Source organism: Branchiostoma floridae, chromosome 9 (genome assembly GCF_000003815.2).
Source record: "Branchiostoma floridae strain S238N-H82 chromosome 9, Bfl_VNyyK, whole genome shotgun sequence".
Lineage (NCBI taxonomy): Eukaryota > Metazoa > Chordata > Leptocardii > Amphioxiformes > Branchiostomatidae > Branchiostoma > Branchiostoma floridae.
In genome coordinates this window covers 21,844,886-21,866,902 of record NC_049987.1, presented here as the reverse complement: position 1 = coordinate 21,866,902, position 22,017 = coordinate 21,844,886, and the positions used below count along the sequence as shown (strand labels likewise).

The 22,017-nt window shown below is 44.0% G+C and overlaps 4 protein-coding genes and 1 long non-coding RNA gene across 6 annotated transcripts; 1 reads left to right on the top strand and 4 right to left on the bottom strand.

Annotated features, from left to right (window-relative positions):
• Positions 1-1,541: 1,541 nt before the first annotated feature.
• LOC118422308 (complement component C7-like) lies at positions 1,542-4,170 on the bottom strand. The gene is made up of 3 exons (XM_035829826.1): positions 3,921-4,170; positions 3,190-3,390; positions 1,542-1,753 (listed from the first exon to the last, which is right to left on the bottom strand). The coding sequence occupies exons 1-3, from the start codon at positions 4,168-4,170 to the stop codon at positions 1,557-1,559; spliced, it is 648 nt and encodes a 215-aa protein (XP_035685719.1). The 3' UTR covers positions 1,542-1,556.
• A 162-nt stretch (positions 4,171-4,332) lies between these two features.
• Positions 4,333-12,747, bottom strand: LOC118422307 (complement component C6-like). Its single transcript, XM_035829825.1, has 10 exons — positions 12,496-12,747; positions 10,969-11,055; positions 9,999-10,146; positions 9,115-9,262; positions 8,665-8,803; positions 7,802-7,918; positions 7,383-7,552; positions 6,817-6,965; positions 5,437-5,565; positions 4,333-4,541 (listed from the first exon to the last, which is right to left on the bottom strand). The coding sequence occupies exons 1-10, from the start codon at positions 12,745-12,747 to the stop codon at positions 4,348-4,350; spliced, it is 1,533 nt and encodes a 510-aa protein (XP_035685718.1). The 3' UTR covers positions 4,333-4,347.
• Positions 12,748-13,285: 538 nt separating this feature from the next.
• LOC118423596 (interleukin-1 receptor-associated kinase 1-binding protein 1-like) lies at positions 13,286-17,029 on the bottom strand. Of its 2 annotated transcripts, XM_035831815.1 has the most exons (5): positions 16,803-17,029; positions 15,405-15,462; positions 15,263-15,313; positions 14,665-14,861; positions 13,286-14,234 (listed from the first exon to the last, which is right to left on the bottom strand). In XM_035831815.1, exons 1-5 carry the CDS (start codon positions 16,967-16,969, stop codon positions 13,955-13,957), a joined length of 753 nt encoding a protein of 250 aa, XP_035687708.1. In that variant the 5' UTR covers positions 16,970-17,029; the 3' UTR covers positions 13,286-13,954. The 2 variants fall into 2 exon arrangements, with proteins under 2 accessions (XP_035687708.1, XP_035687706.1); XM_035831813.1 differs by lacking the exon at positions 15,405-15,462 and having other exon boundaries at positions 15,263-15,371; positions 16,803-17,028.
• Positions 17,030-17,243: 214 nt separating this feature from the next.
• LOC118422134 lies at positions 17,244-19,003 on the top strand. Its single transcript, XR_004831887.1, has 4 exons — positions 17,244-17,416; positions 17,760-17,776; positions 18,003-18,112; positions 18,663-19,003. It is a non-coding gene; the product is annotated as an uncharacterized LOC118422134 (long non-coding RNA).
• A 37-nt stretch (positions 19,004-19,040) lies between these two features.
• LOC118422133 (2,5-dichloro-2,5-cyclohexadiene-1,4-diol dehydrogenase-like) lies at positions 19,041-20,946 on the bottom strand. The gene is made up of 2 exons (XM_035829650.1): positions 20,781-20,946; positions 19,041-20,161 (listed from the first exon to the last, which is right to left on the bottom strand). The coding sequence occupies exon 2, from the start codon at positions 20,151-20,153 to the stop codon at positions 19,344-19,346; it is 810 nt and encodes a 269-aa protein (XP_035685543.1). The 5' UTR covers positions 20,154-20,161; positions 20,781-20,946; the 3' UTR covers positions 19,041-19,343.
• Between the last annotated feature and the right edge of the window lie 1,071 nt (positions 20,947-22,017).

Genomic DNA, 22,017 nt, shown 5'->3' with positions numbered 1-22,017 from the left:
CTCAAGCCAATAGTTTTTTTTTAATGATTGTGTATCTATTATTATCTGTTTGTATATATACATGTTTGTGTATATATTTGCGTTTGTTTATGTATGTTTCATTGTTTAATATGAACCCTGGTAGACTAGCCCTAAATTGGGCTAAAGGGTATCGGAATAAAGGAAAGGATAAAGGATAGCAAGCATGCTATTTTACAACATTCTTACACGATTACAGTGCCAGTAATCTTATTCAAGAATAAGACGAAAGGAGCCTGGGTATCATCCTCTATACATAAGTACAGCTGGCTTCATCTTTTCCTGGTAGCAAGCGAAAGATTGAGTCAGCAGTTACGATGTATGAAGGATGGCACCCAGGCTATGGCAGAGGTGGCAGTTAACAGAATCTTGACAGAATCAGGGCAGGTAGTATATATTGGATTCCATTGTATGAAGCATCAATGAGTTGTTAACTTGTTCTTGTTATTTGTTTGTACTAAATTCCCCTACATTATGTTTTAATTTCATTTTTCTGTATCTGTATCTATATAGCCGGTGTAACCGCCGTTCGTCGTAACACACCAGCTTTTTGTGGTCCATTCAGTGATTCACGGTTTCCTTGCACTACTAGTAGTAGGAGAGTAGCTGAGTTCAGTCTTGTGAATTATTGTCAGCTGTTTTTGAGTGTGACTTTATTGAACCATCAAAGATGTTACACAAGGACAACTACATTGGCAAGACTAAAAGAAAAACTGCCATGTTCGCTCTGTTTTATTTTTCATCATTACTGGCTAGCTATAGCCTCCGTTGCAGGCACCGTCTGACTTTTTTCAATAACTAAGCGAAGTTTACTGATAGTTACCATGTTCTGGTGGGCGGTCTATCCTGTTCCTTCCAAGAATGACATCAGAACCTGATATCTATCTGCTCTTACATGTAGTTGTTGAAATAAAAGACTGGCAGGGGCTTCGACGGAGACTACTCATGTACTGATATCCCCTTTCTACTTTTGACCACAATGCGACCGCTCAGTGACCAAAGATTTGATAGATAACAAATTCCAGAGATAAAGAACTAATCCTTTTTTAATACATTTTTTTGTTATCATAATTTTACATCTTTCATCGTATTCGAATAATGAAAGGGGTCAGGGTGGTTTCACATGTGCGTATATATTCAAGTCAGTATGAGAATTCTTAGCCTCTACCAGGCTCCACAAGTCACTGGAAAAATAGTAGAATTTGGCCAAAGCCAGATAACATGCCAGAAGAGTTGGCTGGTCGCACAGCATACTCCTCAGCCAGCTTACTCATCTGGCATGTTATGTTACTATATGTGTTTTAATTCTGTGGATTTTGCAGCGACCTGTTGAGCCTGTAGGGAGTAAATATTCCATACGGACCTCATACGGATTTACACACGTGTGAACCAATTCTTACATACCTCCAATTTTGGTCGCTGTACAGTCCGTCAGCGATCGCTGTCTAGTGGAAAGCCTTAAGGGATGCGGGGATCATTCTTTGCTTCAGCAGTAAATCTACATGATCAATTTGATGGTAGCAAGGTCTGAGACAGTACTAGGCTTTCACAATCGGCGTAGTGTCGCTCAGGCTGGCGTAAGATTCCAGCCTCCTCCTCCTCCAGCCGAATCGGAAGGCCAGCACGGGCCCGATCACAGCCAGGCAGGCGACTACGGCCAGTACGGACACAGTCACGATCTTCTCACCAGTCTGCGGCGCTGAGGTAGGGGGAGCCCCCGGGAACAGCGTGGTACCTGCAGAAATGGGGATAACGTCCAAAAAATGGATAGAATTCTTAGCCTCAGCAGGCTCCACAGGTCGCTACAGAAGTCACAGAAATTGGACAAATATAGACGCATATAACATGCCAGAGGAGTAAGCTGGTTTGCGACCATCCAACTCCTCTGGCCTGTTATGTGTCATATTAGTCCGACGAGCTCAACACTGAAAGATAACCATACAGTCATGAGCTCGTCGTTACCTCTGTAGTACAAGAATTGTTACACGCCGGCCTAGTTCATTATACGCCTGTCACATTGCTCAAAAATCAATCGCACGATGAGTCTACGACAATCACTCTAGCCTCGCTTATAATAACTTTATTTCACAACAATTGTACAAGGTACAAAGTATGGCTTATATGTGACGGAGACGGTTTTCAGGTGAAAAATACGCACAACCCTCTATTGATCTTAAAATCGGCCGACCTTCCAGCGATATGCGCGAAGATCGTGGATGATGTGACAGGGGTATTAGCGCACGCTAGTGAATTTCTAAGGGATGGTTTCACGGGATGACAGAAATTAAAGGCCGACTGGAAGAACAGGCGGGTACAGGCCTTAGCAGACTGCGCCAGGTAAAACACCTGACCGACTCGTGGAGAATGGTGACCAGGATACTGTAAATGCAGAAATGTTTGCGGTGGATTAATGTTCGCGGTTTTCGCGGTCACCACTTCACCGCCAACTTAAAACCACTGCGAATATTTTTCTATTATGGTATTAGACTGCAGTCTAAGGTGTTACCGCGAACTTAAATCCACCGCAAAAAGTCCTCTTCCGCGCTACCGCGAAATTAAATCCCCGCGAACTTAAATGCATTTACAGTAATCAATATATCACAAGGGTACAGACTTGCTGTCTAAAGGTGGTATCTCACTGCACTTGCGTCAAGCTTGCGTCACTACAGGGTTCTTTCACTTCGTCACTGTTTTGTTGTTTTTTCTGATTTTTTTATAATGAATGAATGAAGACCTTTATTGCACATTTTTGCCCCACTGGGCTTAGTACAGGTCAAATGGTAACAATCATATATATGTAACAATGGGAACAATCATACACATCTAAATATATGCAGCTATGCTGCTAATCTATTCTAGGACATTCGACTTCCTCTCGCTTCTTGGTAAATTTAGATATTGCATAATACATAAAAGTGTGACTTATAAGACGACAAAATACACAAAAAGTAAGAAAATTCGTTCTTTATTTCTGAAATTCGTTGAGTATCTTTCGAACCCCGCAGTGATGCAAGCTTGAGGCAAGTGCAGTGAGAGTGCACCTTAAGCAGTCAGCACAGTTTCCTCCATGTCGAGTGTATGGAGGAAAATATTATGTATTGGTATGTCTCATGTCTAGTATATCATGCTACAAAGCTGAAATTAATGTATAATTACATTAAAAAAACTTACCAGGCCCGTCACAGGGGAAGACATTGCAGGTTTTGGAGTCATTTTCGTCCCCCATGCAGAACTGGCCCCTGCTGGAGTTATACGGGTTGTCGCAGAAGCGTTGCCTATAGCTCTTCCCGCCGTCGCAATAAGCCGAGCAGACCGACCAGCCGGTCCAGCAGCTCCAGCTCCCGTCAACGTCGACTTTTACTAGAGGGATACCTATTGGTATTTTTACAATAAGGTTATGGTGCTATTTTTGTCGCCAGGTCCCGGGTTGATTTTAACTGTGAATTAAAAAAAATCAGTGCAAAAATAAAATGCAGCCCGAAAGTACCTGGCGGGCCCTTTTTTCAGTTGTGACCGCAGCATTCTTGACGACGCCTTCTACAGTTCGGATAGAGTGACAGAGAAAAGTATGAGGTTAATAAACGTGGACGGAAGGCGATACAGACTTTCAGGCATCTTTGGCCTAGCCTGTTATAATTACTGGAGTCACGTGTTGACTGTGGTCCAGCACCTCCAACTTCGCTCACTGTAGGGATAGAATAGAGTAGTAACGAGTTAAGATGCCATGAGGCTAGGGGTGAGTATCAGTACCGAAAATTTAGGCACAGGTCCGGTTCAGGTACAGGTACAAGTTTTGTAACGAAACGATACCGGTCCCCGACCCTAGCTTAATCATTGCATCAGGAAGCAGATTAACATTTTTTCACCCTCTCTGGTGTTACCGTAGGAACCCCATCTCTTACCGAAGACGGAGTCAATCACTTTCTCACAGGACTCGCCATACGTCCCATTCTGACAGACGCACTCGCAGGTAGTCCCAATCAGCACCGCCTTGCCGTTGTTCTGACAGGGGGCGCACTTGCACGGGTGGAACTCGTTCAGGTACTGCACCAGGGCTTGCTCCAGGTGGACCTTCTTCAAGGATGCCAGTGACACGCCAGCAACAAGTTCCGACAGTGGATAAAGCTGAGGTAAAGATACCAAGAGAAACATTTTCAAAGCTCTACTGCTGCGCAATCAATTATTCACAGGTACATGGAAATATTGTAACAGAAAACTGTAGTCCCATGGCCTTTTGTGGCCATAGGGGCAGTGGGTTACTAGTATTATCCACTGTGTCTAGGGCATGTTATTGGGAGGCGGAGCCTATACCCCTATTTCCACCACCTTTTACCTTTTTAAAGCAGAGAAATACAATAATCTTACTTTGGCGGAGATAACTGCTGGGTTGTCCTTGACGCTGTCCACCCAGGCATCATACTTGTCTGTCATTGGCTGGTTGGCGTAAGCAAGGCTCCCAGCTGCTTCGGACGTCCCGCCTTTTACAAAGGACACGCTGTCACTGGCGGCCAGGGTGAAGCTTCCTGTGGAGGGTGTACAATTGATCAAACAATATATCAATCAATAAATAAACTTTTTAACAGGATACTCCTACCCCGACTTCGCGAATCTTCGAGAGTAATTTCCAGAGGTAAGTCAAGTGACCACTTGGTTTGTAGTGTACGTAGATACCCGTGAAGGTTTTATATATTGTCTATATTTTAACGCGTCTTTCAAGAAGATCACTGGTGGGCCACTGCTGGTTTGGATATTTTAAGAAAAAAATATAACTTTATCGTTTTTGCTACTGCCATGTTTGTAAGCCTCTCGCAAATTTCAACCTAACTACGTACCCCAGCCTTTGCAGGTATGATTTAACTTTAGATGTGTACTGTACCAGTGTTTGCTCTGTGTGAATATGAATCTTCCAGCCTTAGCTAACAAAACAGTAAATAGATAAATAACGTTTGTGACCGCATTCTTAACAGCCACACCTAGCTACTGTGCGAAATAGAACCGGTCACTTGAAATTTCCTTCAAGCAATGACTGTTTTTAAAGGTAAGGTTCATACCTCCGACAGCTGACAGTCCACCTTGTTCACGGAGAATGACCTAGTCTCGGTCTCGCGAGAGATCACGACACTAGGTCAGGCTTGCGAGATCGAGACTAGGTCATTCTCCTTGAACAAGATGAACTGTCAGACGTCGAAAATGTTAGGTATGTACCTTACCTTTAAAAACAGTCATTGCTTGAAGAAAACTTGTAACTGTATTCTTATGTGACTGAACCTGTCAGTATTGCCATGAGGAAGGTGACAGACGGTCACCAAACCTCGGTTGTTCTTGTAAATACCTTAGTTGTGAAAAAAGAACCGTGTTATCCAGTGATTTTTTCCATCTGACGAATTCATTTAAATATAGATAGATAGATTTAGTTACCCGCGGTCGTCTGAGACAGCTTGTTGTCCTGACAGTGCTTGAAGCCGGCGTCGCCGCCGATTTTGATCCCGAAGAACGACACCTTGGCCTCCACACTGAGGCATGACTTCTGATCCTCCTCGTTCAGCTCTGGAGGAGGAGAATTAAAGTCACCATATCATCACTGCATCATCATGTGTTCATAGAGTGGCATATCGACGTTTTCAACGTTATTGTGTCGATCAACATGAAAAAAGTTGGGGTAACTGCTTTTTTCACTCAGACTTGGAGGAACGAACAGCCAATGAAATGGCGCCTTTGACGGATTTCTGATATAACAAAACGACATTTATGAAGGCTAGATCTAGACATCCAGGTAAACAATTTTTAAAAGCAATTCAATCTAAGTGGATAGAATTTACTTCCAAACGTCTTCAACGTCACTACAACGTTTGTCATTCATCAGACAGAACACTCAGTTCCTATCAGACCTTGATAAACAAACCCTAGCCATAGGCCAATTATATTCACTTTTGACCCATTACTGAAGCCAAGTGTTTACAGGGCCTACACATAGAAACCGAATCAGCAGGAATCAAGCAGAACCAGCCGGAATGAAGTATTTGCAAAATTCATACCATATTCGGGGCCATTCGGGTGGGAATTCCAAATGGACCTTATATCCCCTTCACACGAAAAGGAATAAGCAAAATGCTGTCAGAAAGAAATTTATTTTGTATTTCTGGGAATTCGTAGTGTATTCTAGGAATTCTTACTGCATTCCAGATATTTTTGGGCACATTCTGGCAGGATTCGATTCTCCATCGAACGAGATAAGAATAATGTTGGAATGAAGTAGAATGCAGTTAGAATAGTTTTTAAACTAGAGTTAGAATACACTTTGAATGCCGTTCGATAATTCTCCACTTCGAATGCACCTCGAAAGGTTTAGCATGTCAAAAACTTCCGGGGAGCTAAAAGAACGGGCACAAATATCTGGAATGCAGTGAGAATTTCTAGAATACACTACGAATTCTGAGGAATAGATAATAATCTTCATATTTAAGGCCCATTCTTGCTCTCGTGTGAAGGGGCCTTTGTGGAGTGACGTGTCCGAAAGAATCGAATCAATCGTAAGGTTGCTCAGTTTTAACTCAATGAGTTCTTAGAATTCCATAGGTCGTTCCTTAATGAGCTGGCAACAAGGGCAAGAGAATGGAAAAAGAATTATCCACTCGGAACTCTGTGACTTCAAAATTAGAAGAGTGAATATACATGATATGAGACAGACATTAATACCCTCGCCGCAGACGCAATGTTAGATATGATAGATGAGGATCATTGGCTGTATGTCAGCAGCTTATGCATTGAATACTAGTTATGAAAAAAAAAGTAGCCTACCCGACTCAGTGAGGCTTTGTCGGTTGTACCTGTACACGTACCGGTACTGCCCACCCAAACTACCGGCTGACAAGTAGTGCGTCCCGAAATCAACTATCAGCTTCCTGTACTCCACATAACTGTACACCACCGGCAACTCCTCCAGTGCCCTGTACGGAGAAACATCGTGAATCATCTATGAGGCTTGTCACTTTGAATTTGACATTGGAGAATAGGCCAGTTCACGGTTCACACCGCACATGCATAGCAAGATGCATTGTAACTAATATGTAACGCTACTTCACCTTTATCCGAGGGGTAACCTATATCCGTTGCTTTCAAAAAAGGGTTTTTAGAAATATCTAGTCGACGGTTTTTAAACTACAATAGTTAGAACATATTACAACTTGAAACCACCGTCCGTCGACTTAATATCCCCAAATACCGTGTGGGTAAACAGAACGAATATAGGCTATCCTGCGGATAAAGGTGAACTAGCGTTATATCGGATATTATCCTTTGTAACAGTGACAGGTTAGTTGAGCAGCGTTGGTTTTGCATATCTGGAACTGCCAAACGAATCTAACCTGTAGAAGCTGTCACTTAGGATTAAGTCCTCGCTGTTCATCCTGAACTGCGCAAGCTCGATCTGGTTGGAGACGGTGAACAGGGCGGAGTCCGAGGACTGGCTGGATTTGATGACCTCATGGTTGCCATGTGACTGGCTGCTGGCGACCTCAGCGCTAGCTTTGATAACCTGTACAAGAGAGAGAGGGAGAGAGAAAACTTAAAGACCCAATAATTATACATGTTGTGAAATAATGATACCTCAGATATGGGCAATAAAATGCAGACATGGCAACTTTGTGACCCAAAAATGTGGAAAAATAGCCAGACTGGCTGTCACATGTCATTCTGGAGAGCGTACATTCATTTCATCATCTCGTTATGTCTACCACGTTTGCCGGCCAGGACTAGTGTTAAACCCGTTCTTAGATAAACGTACCGAGAATGAGGCGGAGACGCCAGCATGGATGTCCAGCTGTCTGTTGGTCGTGGTTTCTTTGTAGAACTGTTTAGAGCTGTTGAACTTTTCTGAATGGAAGGTCGTGTCAGCAACCACCTGGTAGACAGGAACATGCACCTGTTTGTAGAATGCTTTTAACAAGAACAAAGGTTTCTCGGTTTGTGGACCTCTCGATCCAAAATCCATAAGGTCGTGTGGCGTAGCTGTAGGGTTTTTGGCCTAGAACCCAAAGGTTCTTGATTCAAATCCTGTCATGTAACCGATTTTGACGACGTTCCTCACTTCACCCAGGTGAAAAATGGGTACCTGAATTCGGTTGGGGAGGTAGAAGCTGGAGGTTAGGCTACACCTCCCAGTATCGTTTATAACAATCCAGTGCCCCCTATGGCCTCAAAAGGCCATAGGACTACCTTTAACTTAATCTACCCTTTTCCAGCCAAATCCATGTTCCCTGTTTGTGCTTCATTATTTTCTCATAGTCCACAATCACTAACGTTACCCATGATTTGATGGGACAACTTCAAGCCGGAGTCCCCATGCCCAAACATTGGACTCCTGTGATATAATTCTGTGTAGACTGTTCCCTATAACATACAACCAGAGCTTAACAGCTTAGTCAATGACTATTGATATAAAGTCAAATTCGAAAGATCTGCTTAGTATCAAAAGAGACGAACTAAGGTTTGGGTCAAGTGGGGATACTCCAGAACCATTTCAACAATGCAGTAAAACTGACATATCTCCTTGCAGTACTTCTAAGGTGCAAAATGGCTTCCACCGCATGTTAGGGTGACATTGAAGTTTGACATCATCCTAGGTCACAAGAAACGACAGAAGTTTACCTGGAACCTGTAGAACTGGGTGTTATGCGGCAAGCGGAAGGTTTTTCCGTGGTCTCCACTGTAAACAGTCCTGCACAGACCGCCATACTTGGAGTTGTCCAACACCTGCCCGCTGAGTTCCCCTGTTAGGACGTTATACCTGCAGAGAGGAAGCCGCAATATTTTACATGGTCATTTCAAAGGATAGAGAAGAAAGAGGAATAAAATCTACTGCGTTAAAGTGTCATAAAAAAGGGGCAATTAATTCCTAATGGATACCAGTCCTAATCCAATGGGAGCCCTATCGATGTTTTCCCAGTTAGGTTTTGGATTTGATCCGAGATTTGGTCTTGCATCGAGACCTAAAATGATGCCAAAAAATCCCGTTAGAAATCTAGAGTCCAAAGATGGCCCGGTGGCCGCCAGTAGCGCCCGGGCGTCGGTTTGAATTGTGACTGTAGCATTACTGACCCGCTGCCGGCGAAGTCGATGTTGGGGATCACGTCCTCCACATCTTTCCCCTCACACAGGTCCTGTACCTCCGAGCACTCCTGCTCGTCAGACTCGTCACCGCAGTCGTCATCGCCGTTACACCGGAAACTGGCGGGAACACAGCGGCCTGGGGAGGGGGGCACAACAGAGTTTAACCCTATTCAGACCGGGCTTTTGAGGCCAGCCACGTCTAACTCCTCTGTTATACGACTTATCATATGGCCACCACATTTTCAGACAATATCAGAAACATAATATCTGAAGATTTTAAGAAATTTTACTCTATTATGACGCAATATGACGTAATTAGGTTGTCATCAATTTGACTATTGGCTTGAACCATGGAAAAAAGGTATTCCCAGACAACTTCAAGGCATGCTGTAAAAATGTAACAGCAAGCGCCAATAACTGAATGATAATGTTTGTTACGACGTGTGTTACCAATAGCAACATCAATGACGTCAAAATGACGTCATGTATATCTAGGATACCAGTTTGGCTCCGCCATCTTATATCCGCCACCTTGAATTTTCAAAAATACATTTTTGTAGCAAATAATCGCAAAAGACAATTGAAAAAGACAAAAAACGTTCTTCATGGCATTTTTGATGAAAAAATACTAGGTAGTTACAAACTTTAAGGGATAATGATTTATCTATTCTTGATCTGGTCATATGGCCCGCTATCTTGGATTTTAGCCGAAGACGTCATCAAATTAGCATCAAATTTATTCATATTAAGTTATGAAAGATATTTTCAAAATATTGCAATTTGTAACTAACGTTACTGTTTGTCGAAACGCTGTCCTTAAGGTTACCCCGAGGATAAAGTATCCGAAACATCTTCGAAGGTGGCAACTTTACCAGTCGTGACACATTTGAACTGTCCCGAGGTGCATCCCGAGGTCAGAGGGCAGGTTTTGTCGGAGCTGCACCGTCGGGTCTCCACCAGCGGCTTGGTGCAGGGAGAACCGCCGAACTGCGACGGGCGGACTATCGATGAATACCGGGACTACAAGCAAAGCAAGGCAAAAGCAAGTAAACCCAGATAGTCAACCACACAGGTCTGATCTATGGATACTATCCTCCCAAAGACCACTGATTTTGGCATCCCAAACAAGAAATTTAGATCATTGTGATCGCTGAATAGCAATATTGGTTTTTAATAATGGTTTATTTCTTCTCACACTACACAACATAGGTTGCAGCGTCAGTATTAATACCCTGAATTGTGCTGCCGCGTTACATTTGTAAAAAAACAACAACAGGAACAATTGTTAAAAATAGTATATGCACAATTAAGAATTACATTGCTGTGCCGAGTTAGTGTTGACGTTTTATGTAATAAAACAGTTAAAACAATCATCTAAAAAGGGCGGCGGTAAGTGGCCTTTACAAATAGCTTACACAATGAGAGGACATTGTTTGCCTGTTAAGCTAGATAACCTTGTATTTACATTGTAACTATATTGTTAAGGACAAAATTAACTGAACTGATTGTAAAGGAGCTATAGTCTACCCGCGGGAGGGCCGGGACCGAGGGCGATACGGAATACATTGTCGCGGTTGTATTTTATTATATCATGCCAAAACGGGGAAGCTCACGTTTCCTCGAGTTGCATTTTTTATTTGAGAACAATTGTTCGAATTTACGATAGCGCCGCGACGAGTTCGAACTGTTCGAATCGAACTATGGAGCCCCGGACCTGTCAGAGCACCGTTACCGGACGTCTATGGACCGTACTTGTTTTCTATTGATCATTACCACATGACAAATTGGAGGGAAGGGGGAATGGACGGTAGGGCTGTGTGTTTTTCCTTTAAGTCCCCTTACCTGTGTGTTTAAGCACGGATCACAGACGGACCAGTCCCCAAACTCCCCCACCTGACAGTCTGCAGGGCACCCGGCGGTGTAACATGGCTGGAACGGGAAACAAGATCAGCATTCTTTATACATTTTCTGTATTCAATTTAAATTTATTGTGCAACATACATGTATTTCTTACAAAAGACCATATATTTACTCTCTCATCTTGGTGCACCGGTGGGAAGGCCGATCGAAAATCGAATGAAAGGAAAAGGTCACGATTGTTCCTACCAACCTCTGCTTGGAGAGTAACGATACATATAATTATTTGCAATAATCTTTACCGATCGCCTAAGCGGTTGTTTTGACCTGATCGAAAGATACGCTGCAGTACCATAAGAAGCCCCTAGGGAGCTAGTCAATCGAGGTCTCAATACAACTTCCCACATATCAAGAAAATCTATTTAAGCCTTCTCGAAGTTGACATGGCAACACGAAAAATGGAAGATTTTCAAAACTTTTTTTTGTAAAATTGTTGCCAAATAAATCTTAGGAAAAGTCACCAATTTTGAGACTCTAACGTAAGCCGTTCCAGTATTGACGTTATATGGTTATACGACATGAAAGCACGGACCTCAAAGGCGAATATATAACGTTACATTAGACATCTGGCGGCAAGTAATGTACTGTACTACTGTGTGAATAAGAGAAATAAGTTATCGTCTTGTCTGTATCATACAACAATTCGTCGATGCTGAGGTCGGCAATTTTGTGCAGAATTTGACCGTGTTTACACAAGCCGCGTCGGCGCAGTATACTCCAAATCGATTCAGAAATCGGATTTCTGAATTGATTTGGAGTATACTGGGCCGAAATCCGACTCAGACTCAGCGGAGTTCATGTAAACAAAAATTTCGCGTACCGAAGCATTACTCTTCTGGACTCAACTTAAGTAACGTCGAAACCATGGTCGCTCTTGTGTGCATTGGGGATTCCGAGTCGACTTCCGGTCAGTTATGTGAAGCTCAGGTCCGGGTTGATATAAGAATCGAAGATATAGCGCAAATTTGAAGATTCGTTTTTGGTCTACTCTTTACGCCATAAGTTTTCGGTATATCTGTTAAGATCATCACATTCATCATGTTAATTTTCAAAGCAACAACATCTACAGATACTACAATATTGTAATATTGTAGCTTCCAATACAGAGTGGTGTGCAAGCACTTACTCACAAACACACCCTTCACCTGCAACAACATCACCATATCATGGAGGTATGAGGTGGCCGAGCGCTTGTTATATAGCGTGGAGTGAAATGCTGTTTTCGTCACGTTTCTTTCGTCATATTTCATTCCACACATCAATCCATACATATACATTGACTTAAACATTTATCTTGGTCTCAGATATACAAACGCTGGTGATCATGAAAGCATAACCTCCATGAATATTTGATGGCTGTAACAAAATATCCTCCCACCGCTACCGTAAACATAATCTTCTCTGGCAAAGGTAAGAGGCACAAACCTGCTACGAAACGGCGTGTTTACTCACCTGAGTATCCTGACCACTCAAATGAGGACAGGGCCCTGATCCTGTCACGGTGCGGGTGCGGGTATGCCAGCAGCCGCCGCCGAGGCCGTTGCCCGAGCACGCTCCCCATGGGCTCCAGTCCCCACCATTGCAGCCCTCCGGGAGCGGCGGGGGTGAGGATCTCTCGCTCCCAAAACTCTGCCCGGTCTCAAAACTCGCTGTCAGCGCGGCCAAGGCGAGTAGGAAAGGAACAACCTTATATCGGCCCTTCATCGCGCTTGACGTTGATCTCGAAAAACTTGATGTGCCCTTTTTTGGGTAACTGGAAGGTCAACCAAACGTTGCTGATCCTTTCACTTGTTTTTTTCACTTATACGCAACAAATTAAAGGCCTTGTGACTGTGAATCATTGTTTTGGGGACCAAAGTACGAGTACTTTCGATCGGTTTTGACGACGTAATATCACCTTCACGCCGCCCGCACTGCCCGGATTGGTGTGAATTTCTGGCGCGACCCGAAATGAAGTATTCGGGGATTCCCCGAGCAGGTGCAACAAAGATCTTGTGACTCTGAATATTGAGTTCTGGGGAACAAAGTACCTTCGATGACGTACAAGCAAACATCAAAGCCGATCAGAGATCCGAGCCTATCGCCTATGCTTCAAGCGTTCAAGAAATGGCTTCATCTGAGCTTGGAAGCCTGTGTACCATACTCCTTAGTGACCGCTAGCTGGCTCAGTCATTTCGTTGGCTAAACGGGTGATTTAGCAGACAATTGTGAAAAATGACACTAACAGCAGACAGTTATTTGAAAATGCTCCCACACGTGTATTTTCTCTCTGCTACCCATCTATCATCTTTTCAAAACAACATGACACACGAGTTAAGATCATTATAGTAGCATTATTCACTTGTGGACAAATTACTAACAGTTGTAATATGGCTGTTTTTACATGTTATCTTGCAAGCTGCGCATCTTCTTTATTTATTGACAAACCTTGGCACTTCTCATGTTTCAAACTCGAAAATTGCTCAATAAATATGAAACATTGTTGATTACAAGTAAAAACTCTGCCAACCATATCTTTTTAGGTTCCTAACTACCTGCCTAAGCAAGTACCCATATGTATGCCAGGGTCCTGAGGGACCTAGATCCTGCTACCTTTATACCAGTGCTGTCTTCAGATTTTTTTTCACATCTCACTTATTGTTAAATTTTTGTTAAATCATCAATTTAATGTCACAAAAATCAATGAGTTTGGGGACAGACAGGGTGCAATGTTTGTTCATCACAACTAGCAAATTTCCATTCCGGCACTAAGGAACAGGTCCTGGAGGCATCCTTACTTTATACTGAATCCTGTGTCTTTCTAGGTAACTTGGTGACAAGCAAAAAAACAGTTGTTATTTTTTTCTTTCCTGTGCCAATAGGGAATACAAAAATAACACAAAAGTCTGAGGCAAAATAGCATGCAGTACTGCTATCTCCCCCCAGAGGGAGCTCTTCCCTTCTCCTTGGGTTTCAGCTCAAAACTGGCAAACACCTTGGCCTGAACTGTCACTGTTGCCATGGCAATTCTCTCCTGGTACGTCATTGGCTTGTCTTGGTCATGTGACTGTCCCTGAGCTGGCGGCCCCTCCCACTCCCGACAGCTCTCTTCCCTGATGCTGATTGGCTGACCCACGGTCGAACGGAGCAGCCGAGCGACTTCCACCGCTTTTTGTCGTGCATTTCTCACAGCCAGGAGACACGCTTGTCGTCTGAGAGGGAGAGAACCTTTGAGTAAAGCACATGGTACTCTAAACAAATTAAAGGTATCTTGAACCAGTTTTACCTTACAAAGAAGCAGTGTTAAGAACTTAAGATGGTAAGCTGGTCTTGGGATTAGTTGTTGACTTAGAATCTAAAGGGTTCTGGGTTTGAATCCCTAGCATGTCTCAATGAGGTTCCTTTGGCCAAGGCACTTAACACTGACTTATTTCCTCACTTGAATCAGGTGAAAATGAGTTGTAAATTTTAAAAAAAATTGGCATGTAAAGATTTCAGAGGGTCTAGATTTCAAAATTTTCATAGGGAGCATACTCCCACACCCATTTCCATTCAAAATCAAGGGGACGGAAAAAAAACAGACTGGCTCGAACACTGGCCTAGACATTCAGCATCCCTGAGCCCGTGTCCATGAAATCTCACCTGAGCTCCTCCAGCCTCTGCGGACTGTGGAAGAACTCTGGGGTTGCCACGACGACCGACTCGTCCATCTTCTCCACCAGGAAGTTACACACGCCCTGGCACTTCAGGAAGTCCACAAACACCACCCTGACCTCCCCCTCCATGTGGTACAGTCCGTCCACTCTATGGATCACTTTGGAGATCTGGGTGTCCCCTTCCTGGTAGTTGGCACAAAAAATACAGCAGAAAATAAGAAATTAAAGGTCATTTGTGAATTTCTTGTTTCTTTCATTGCAATTTTCTTGCTTTACTAGTAGCCTGTCTATACATTTTCCTGCCTTTATGCTCCACTTATATGATGACAGGATTCAAAATGTCTGTGACATGGGGTACACCACCAAATAGATTTCTTTTGGACCATTGCTTTGAGTATCCACATATATCTGCCCATTCACAAGTTTTCACAATTAGGTCCGGGTTCAGGTACGGACCTGGATATGATCCTCTAGACCTGAACCGTACCTGTACCTGAAATGTCTGTTCCAGTACCCACCCTTAGTGTATAGAGAAGAAATATTAGAAATAGAAAAGGACAGAAGAATGCTGCCATGACCCTGACCTTGACATGGTGAGTCTGCAGCACCTGTACGATGTAGTCCAGCCGTCTCTGAACACTGGTCTTAGCTTCCAGTACAGCTTCCTTCTTACTGGTCACTACAACTGTCACTCTGTAACATATATCATATCATATCATATTTCTGTACGCTGGTCTTAGCTTCCATCACAGCTTCCTTCTTACTGCTCACTACAACTGTCACTCTGTAACATATATTATATCATATCATATCTCTGTCAGTCTGCACGCTGGTCTTAGCCTCCAGTACAGCTCACTACAACTGTAACATATATCATATCATATCTCTGTCAGTCTGCACGCTGGTCTTAGCCTCCAGTACAGCTTCCTTCTTACTGGTCACTACAACTGTTACTCTGTAACATATATCATATCTTATCATATCATATCTCTGTACGCTGGTCTTAGCCTCCAGTACATCTTCCTTCTTACTGCTCACTACAACTGTCACTCTGTAACATATATCATATCTCTGTCAGTCTGCACGCTGGTGTTAGCCTCCAGTACAGCTTCCTTCTTACTGCTCACTACAACTGTCACTCTGTAACATATATCATATCATATCATATCTCTGTACGCTGGTCTTAGTGTCCAGTACAGCTTCCTTCTTACTGCTCACCAAAACTGTCACTCTGTGGTAACATATCATATCATATCATATCTCTGCACACTGGATTTAGCCTCCAGCACATCTTCTTTTTACTGCTCACTACAACTGTCACTCTGTAGGTTTTCACTGTTACTTGATATCCCATGATATTGAATATTATTGATGTATGTTGCAATACATCAATATCATGGGATATCAAGTAACTGATAAAACTTATAAAAACTCATAAGTTAACATTCATATCCAACTTATCTGACTGTTACATTATGTTTATGAATCTCTATACTAAACGTTTACCGGCTGTGAAAGCAATGCTACCTCCCTGACTCTTTCTCTTACTACTTGCAGCCGAACCCAAGGCAATCTAGACATAACCACCCAAACTCATACAAACCCATTAAGACTAATAAAGACATCTCAAACATTCATATTTCCCAAGAACCACTAACGATTGGAATACTCTGCCATACTCAACCACCCTTCAAGCTAATCCCGTTAAGTTTAAGGAAGAGGTGTTGCAACACCTGAGGAACGGTCAATAAACAGCAGCACTACACACTGGATGGTTTGCCCCAACAAAAATAAGGGGTGTTATTCAGTACAAGAACAAGAACAACAAGTTGTTTGAAATTAAAGCACACAGAAAAGGCAACAAAATTACATCAAAACAAAGTAAGCAAGCCCGGCGGCTGCAACAAAAAAATATCACCTAATTTGATAGAGGTGAGGAAACTTAAACAGTCAACCTACGCCAGTTGTTGGTATATCGGTACAGCTTTGTGCTTTTTTTAACTTCATAATGTTGTTGTTGTCTCTCTAACCGCTTCAGTTTGTCGGTATATGGTCACACGTGCTTTTACAGACAAGTTTCCCTTTCGCGGTTTTTCGCCAAGTCGCCCCCCTCCCCCACCTTACCTGGCACGATCGGGCGGCAGAGAAAGCTCCCCCGTCGCCGAAACCTCGACTTCATTCTTCCTCACAACCCTCCGGTCTTTATCTTCGTTCTCGTCCACGAATCTGGCTTTTTTGTCGCGATCTTTTTGGGCCAGAGAAGCGAAAACCTGGACAGGTCGGTACGCCATCTTTTGTTGACATCCGAAAATGGCGCTCGAATCTAGTACGCACGCGCATCCTGTTGGACTGTACCATTGGCGGTTTTAAGGGACGTTAGGATGATTTTCATCGTAATACTAATAACAACATTATCATGATGATTATTAGTACATCACACATTATTTAAAGTTTCTCGCATCTTACGGATATTTTCTGATGCAGCAAAATTACACATGACCTTCCATGTAACGCAAAAAGCGTCTCCTAGCGGATTATGACCAAAGTACAGGAAAAGCTATCATAACACTGCGGTGTGATTTAGATTCCAGCCATGTCTCGGTATATGCTATATATAACTGTCGTTGCGGCTGTGACGTCGTGTTGTCTTCAGTGGGTCCAGTCTAACGACAGAAACACCGCCATGGCTGACCTAGTCTCCGTAGAATACGAGATCTAACGTTACGGCGAAGTTCAAGGTAACAAAGTCACTGGTGTCTTATTGATTTCAAGGACACGATGTTCGAAGCCATGAACCCCTCTATACACGCCAGCCTGTAAGATCTTGTAACCGAACGTGTAATTCGCATTTTTATCATATAGATCACGCCAATACATTTTTATAGTGTAATGTTACAGTTGAGAGATACTACTAGTAAGTTAATGAGGTTATTGTCATGGGTACAGAATTAGTGTTTCCATTCTATTGAGATTGTGACTTTTATCAATTTTTGTTTGTCTGTCTGTTTGTTTGTTTGTCTGTTTGTTTGTTTGTTTGTGATGATATCATGTGCTGTGATCAACAACTGGCACGCTGACAAGGTGTCTTCTTTCGAGATGTGAGTACCACTTTCTATTTCTATGTTTGTTAAAAATTACAAATGTTTGTAACGTTAATGGCCGTCTAATTTTCTTATATCATTGCTGGCGGTTAGGCAACGCTTAAATACCCTGCAGAAGAGACTATGCCGACTCAGTGATCTATTACTCTCAATATGATTAAGGACATTGCTGTAAGATTAACTCACTGTTTAAATGAACACAAGTCTCTTCCACCTCCGACAGAACACCCGTAAGCAAGCCCGGCGACTGAAGCTGGTTGGGTGGGTGAAGAACACCCGGCACGGTACAGTAGCAGGGGTCGTACAGGGGCCCAGGGACGCTATCAACCAGATGTGAGTCAGTACTACTAGTAGTAGCCTCCATCGCAGGCTCTTTGGGCCTTTTCACATCTTTTTGTTTTTGCTCATGATGCAATTTTGCTGAATTTCTTTTTTGTACTGGTTCGTTTGGCCCCGGCGGCAAAAACGAACCAATACAAAAAGAATGTATTATGTGCCCCCCCCCCCAAAAAAGGGCCCAGAGAGCATGCGATGGAAGCTATACTACTAGTACATGTCGGTCATAATAACATTAACTGAAATTTCTATTTGAACAACATATCCAAAGAAACAAAAGAAATATCAAGTCTTATTTGATTTTATTGACTATTCGTTCTCGTACAAAGCCAAAACGTTTCGGAACTACAATAAGCAAACTCATGACATTTTCGACTGTCTTGCTTTAGTCTTTCAGTTTGAAATCCTAGATAATTTTCTGTGGTTCCCATACTCATAACGTAATAAGCGCAGGGTATGTTCATGTAAGGCACGGAAAACTAACTAGGATGCCGCCCAGGTTTGTAGTCTTTTTAACAGCATTTTTCTTGTTGTCTTGTCCCCATAGGAAGCACTGGCTGCAGCATATCGGGAGTCCGATGTCGAGAATCGAAGGGGCGTCTTTTGAGGAGAAGAGCATCGCCCGGCTGGAGTTCGGAAACTTCGACATTGCGTACGGACGTTAAGTGTGCCGGCACAAGTTCAATGTGTGACCAGGGAATCTTTTTGAACTACATATATATGATTGTTAAAGAGCACCGTGAGCCTCAATGTTCTTTCAGCTCCATTTCAACCTTCTACGGCTGAAGAGTTTTTTGCTTTATGTCAAACTTATGTAAAACCGAAACTGAGGTATATCTGTGGCAAGGATAAAAATTCATCGTAGTAAAGTTTTGATTGAAAATTCTACATTCTATGATATTGTGCGTAAGGATTATAAGAGGAATTCCGACAGGAAATATCGTTAAGCTCTAAGCAGGACTTACGGTAGTATTTAATAATGAAGTATCACAAGCTGGCAAAGGAGTGTGGCCGGCCTATAGATCGAGAGTACTCATTGGCAACCGTAGGATCTGCTTGGAGATTAGGTGCACCGCTGCTCTGAAGTTGGACAGCGTCTTGGGCTTGGATTACAAGAACAAGGCCGGTAAAAACCATGGTGCCTATAGTAGACCGTCCCACAGCTGCCACCAGTGTTGTGTCTGAGATTCTGAGATGATGACTGGTCACGGTACAGTACGTGACAGCTTCAAATTCCTCCTGCGATCTTCAGGTGCTCTCCCGTAGTGAACGGACAGGCGTCGCTGCACAGCCAGCACACGGCCTCCGCTACCTCTTGGGGCGCTGCGACGCGACCGACAGGACTCATGGCGTCCAGCTTCTCCATGAAGTCTGCAGGCAACTTTTCCTTCAGCCGGCTCAGCATGGAGGTTGCCGTGAGTGCTGGACAGACGGCGTTCACACGTATCCCGTCCTTGGCGTACTCCGCTGCGGCTGTCTCGGTGATCCCCAGGATAGCCCACTTGGACGCGCAGTAGGCAGAGCTGTAAGGCATGGGACCCAGGCCCGAGCGGCTGCTGTCGTTGACGATGCTGCCCCGCTGCCCGCGGAAGCGGCACACGTCCGGCTTGTCGGCCCATCTAGCCGGGTCGCTCACGACGGGCTCCTGCTGCAGCATCTGGGCGATCTCGTACTTCAGACATAGCCACACGCCCTTGGCGTTCACGCCCATGACGCGATCATACTCCTCTTCTTGGTGATCCGCGATTCTGGCAGGGGTTCCCTCGATTCCAGCACCGTTAAAAGCGCAGTCGATCCGTCCGAAGCGCTGAACCGCCGCGGTTACCATGGCTTCCACGCTTGTCGCCATGGTAACGTCCACCTGCACGGCGATGCCCGGAGTTTGGAGCATGCCCAGTGTCTCCTTGACGCTCTGCTCGTCGATATCAGCCACCACACAGCTGTACCCGAGCTCAGCAAACCTGACCGCCGTGGCACGTCCGATGCCGCTCCCACCTCCCGTTACCAGGGCAACGGGCTTTCGTGTACCAGTAGCCATGGTTACGCCTAGAGAACAGATGATCAATAATGGAATGAAAGCTCGTCTGTGATTGTAGGTAGCATAATTGCACGTCTCAAGACATTCTTCAGTGTCTCCATTTTTTATGTATTTATTGTTATTATGTACAACTTCCATACTACTGGAGACTCCTTACAATCCTTTCCAAATACACGGTGTACAACAAGCGCTCCCTTGTACCCATGGGCCTTCGCACTAACACATGTATACTTGAGAAAGGTGTAGTCACTCTCACAGTAGTAAAATCTTAATACGTCCTTATATGGGCTTGCCCAGTACTAACCAAGGTCGATGACCCATAAACGGAGAAATCAAAGGTCAAAAACCTAGAAACATGGTATCGCATGAACAGTTTTACTCTTAAAGCACAATGTCAAACGTTACGTTAACAATTCCATGATTCACTGAGGAGACTTGCTGCGTACAAAAGAAGCAAAACCATAGCCATAGGCTACCCCCAGGCAAAACGCCACGAAAGTCTGCACATACACGTAGGCCATCCGATTGGCATTCCTCGTTGATCTTTAGTGTAAACTGAAACTTAAGTTGGGTCAAATATGACAATAACAAGATAAACGCCGAACTTAAACAATTCTTCGTGCTTACCCGAAGATTCACCTGTGCTGGATTGGAGAAGAAAGACTACAGAGAAATACTGTGCCCTCGGCTGAGTCGGACGGGTGTTGTTCCAAAATGTCAAGCCATGACCTTGAACTCTTTCATATAAAACATGTCACTTGCCCCGGAAGCAGATGTCACTCCACCCTTAATTGCGGTAGGGGTGATCCATGGGCGTACGTGCTGGGAAGAATGACTGCACTACACTGGCTACACAAACAGTTTAAAACACACGTATAACGTTACACGGATAACCAAGTTCTGCATCTACGTGTACATTACACTACCCAAGATAACCCCATAAGGGGCAAAGTAGGGGGCAGTTGAGGTCCCGGCTATTAAAGGCGGGCAAACCTTCAGCCTGGCACGGAACGACCCAACTGTGGGAGCTGCCACGACCGTGCCAAGCAGGGAGGTCCACTCCGGTATAGTTCGGGCACCCTCACACTCAGGGTTGACATCGCGGCAAAGCCTAACGATATCACCCCTGACAATTCAGCCAGGGTATTTGGGTATTTGGGGCGTGGCTTCTAACCAACTGTCAGCCTATCGGCTTTTTGTTGTCGAAAGCTCGGAAAGGCCCCATATAAGGCGACTCATTAATATTCAAGAGCAAGATAACAGTACAGGCGTAACGTTCTTTCAGCGTCCAGACGTCTTTATCAGGTACCAAATTTAACATTTGTCGGTTCTGTGGGTATAGGGTAACCACGGCATCACCGTATACATGTACCGACCTAGCATACGAAAAAAAAACATTACCATCACGCAAAGATAAACAGATCTTTGTACACGCCGCGCCGTACGCTGTTTGTTCGAAACTTGCAATCCGGTCGCTGATTGGGCCGCGACAAATCAGGCAAGCTCATTAATATTCATAAGCAGGGCGCCCCAAATACCCAAATACCCTGGCTGAATTGTCAGGGGTGATATCGTTAGGCTTTGCCGCGATGTCAACCCTGAGTGTGAGGGTGAGTTCGGGAGGAAAGGAATAGTTGTAAGTTTCCGTCCGTGCTAATGTGGGCTGTAGTTTGAGTTGGTGACTCCCTCAGGTGCTCCTTTATACCAAGGAGGTGTTTTTTTAACACCATGTACACATCATGGGCCTCCAAGCAGATCTACCTGTGGCATAAGACAAAGCAGCATCCACTTGCTGGCAACCGAGACCAGTTGGATACTGCTTTGGCCCTTTTGATACTGTCTTAAGTCATGGAGTCTGTGGATA

Bases quoted from the DNA above. Each gene is read 5' to 3' on its own strand.
- LOC118422308 (XM_035829826.1), bottom strand. From the start codon at position 4,170: ATGTTTCTCTTGGTATCTTTACCTCAGCTTTATCCACTGTCGGAACTT. The intron at 3,391-3,920 runs GTAAGAGATGGG...AAATACCAATAG, and splicing joins AGTGATTGACTCCGTCTTCG to GTATCCCTCTAGTAAAAGTC. The intron at 1,754-3,189 runs GTAAGTTTTTTT...CCATTTCTGCAG, and splicing joins CTTCCCCTGTGACGGGCCTG to GTACCACGCTGTTCCCGGGG.
- LOC118422307 (XM_035829825.1), bottom strand. From the start codon at position 12,747: ATGAAGGGCCGATATAAGGTTGTTCCTTTCCTACTCGCCTTGGCCGCG. The intron at 9,263-9,998 runs GTAAAGTTGCCA...CCCCCTCCCCAG, and splicing joins GTTCAAATGTGTCACGACTG to GCCGCTGTGTTCCCGCCAGT. The intron at 8,804-9,114 runs GTCAGTAATGCT...TCCTCTCTGCAG, and splicing joins ATCGACTTCGCCGGCAGCGG to GTATAACGTCCTAACAGGGG.
- LOC118423596 (XM_035831815.1), bottom strand. From the start codon at position 16,969: ATGGCGTACCGACCTGTCCAGGTTTTCGCTTCTCTGGCCCAAAAAGAT. The intron at 15,314-15,404 runs CAGAAATATGAT...AAGACCAGTGTT, and splicing joins TGGAAGCTAAGACCAGCGTA to CAGAGACGGCTGGACTACAT. The intron at 14,235-14,664 runs GTGAGATTTCAT...TCTCCCTCTCAG, and splicing joins CAGAGGCTGGAGGAGCTCAG to ACGACAAGCGTGTCTCCTGG.
- LOC118422133 (XM_035829650.1), bottom strand. From the start codon at position 20,153: ATGGCTACTGGTACACGAAAGCCCGTTGCCCTGGTAACGGGAGGTGGG.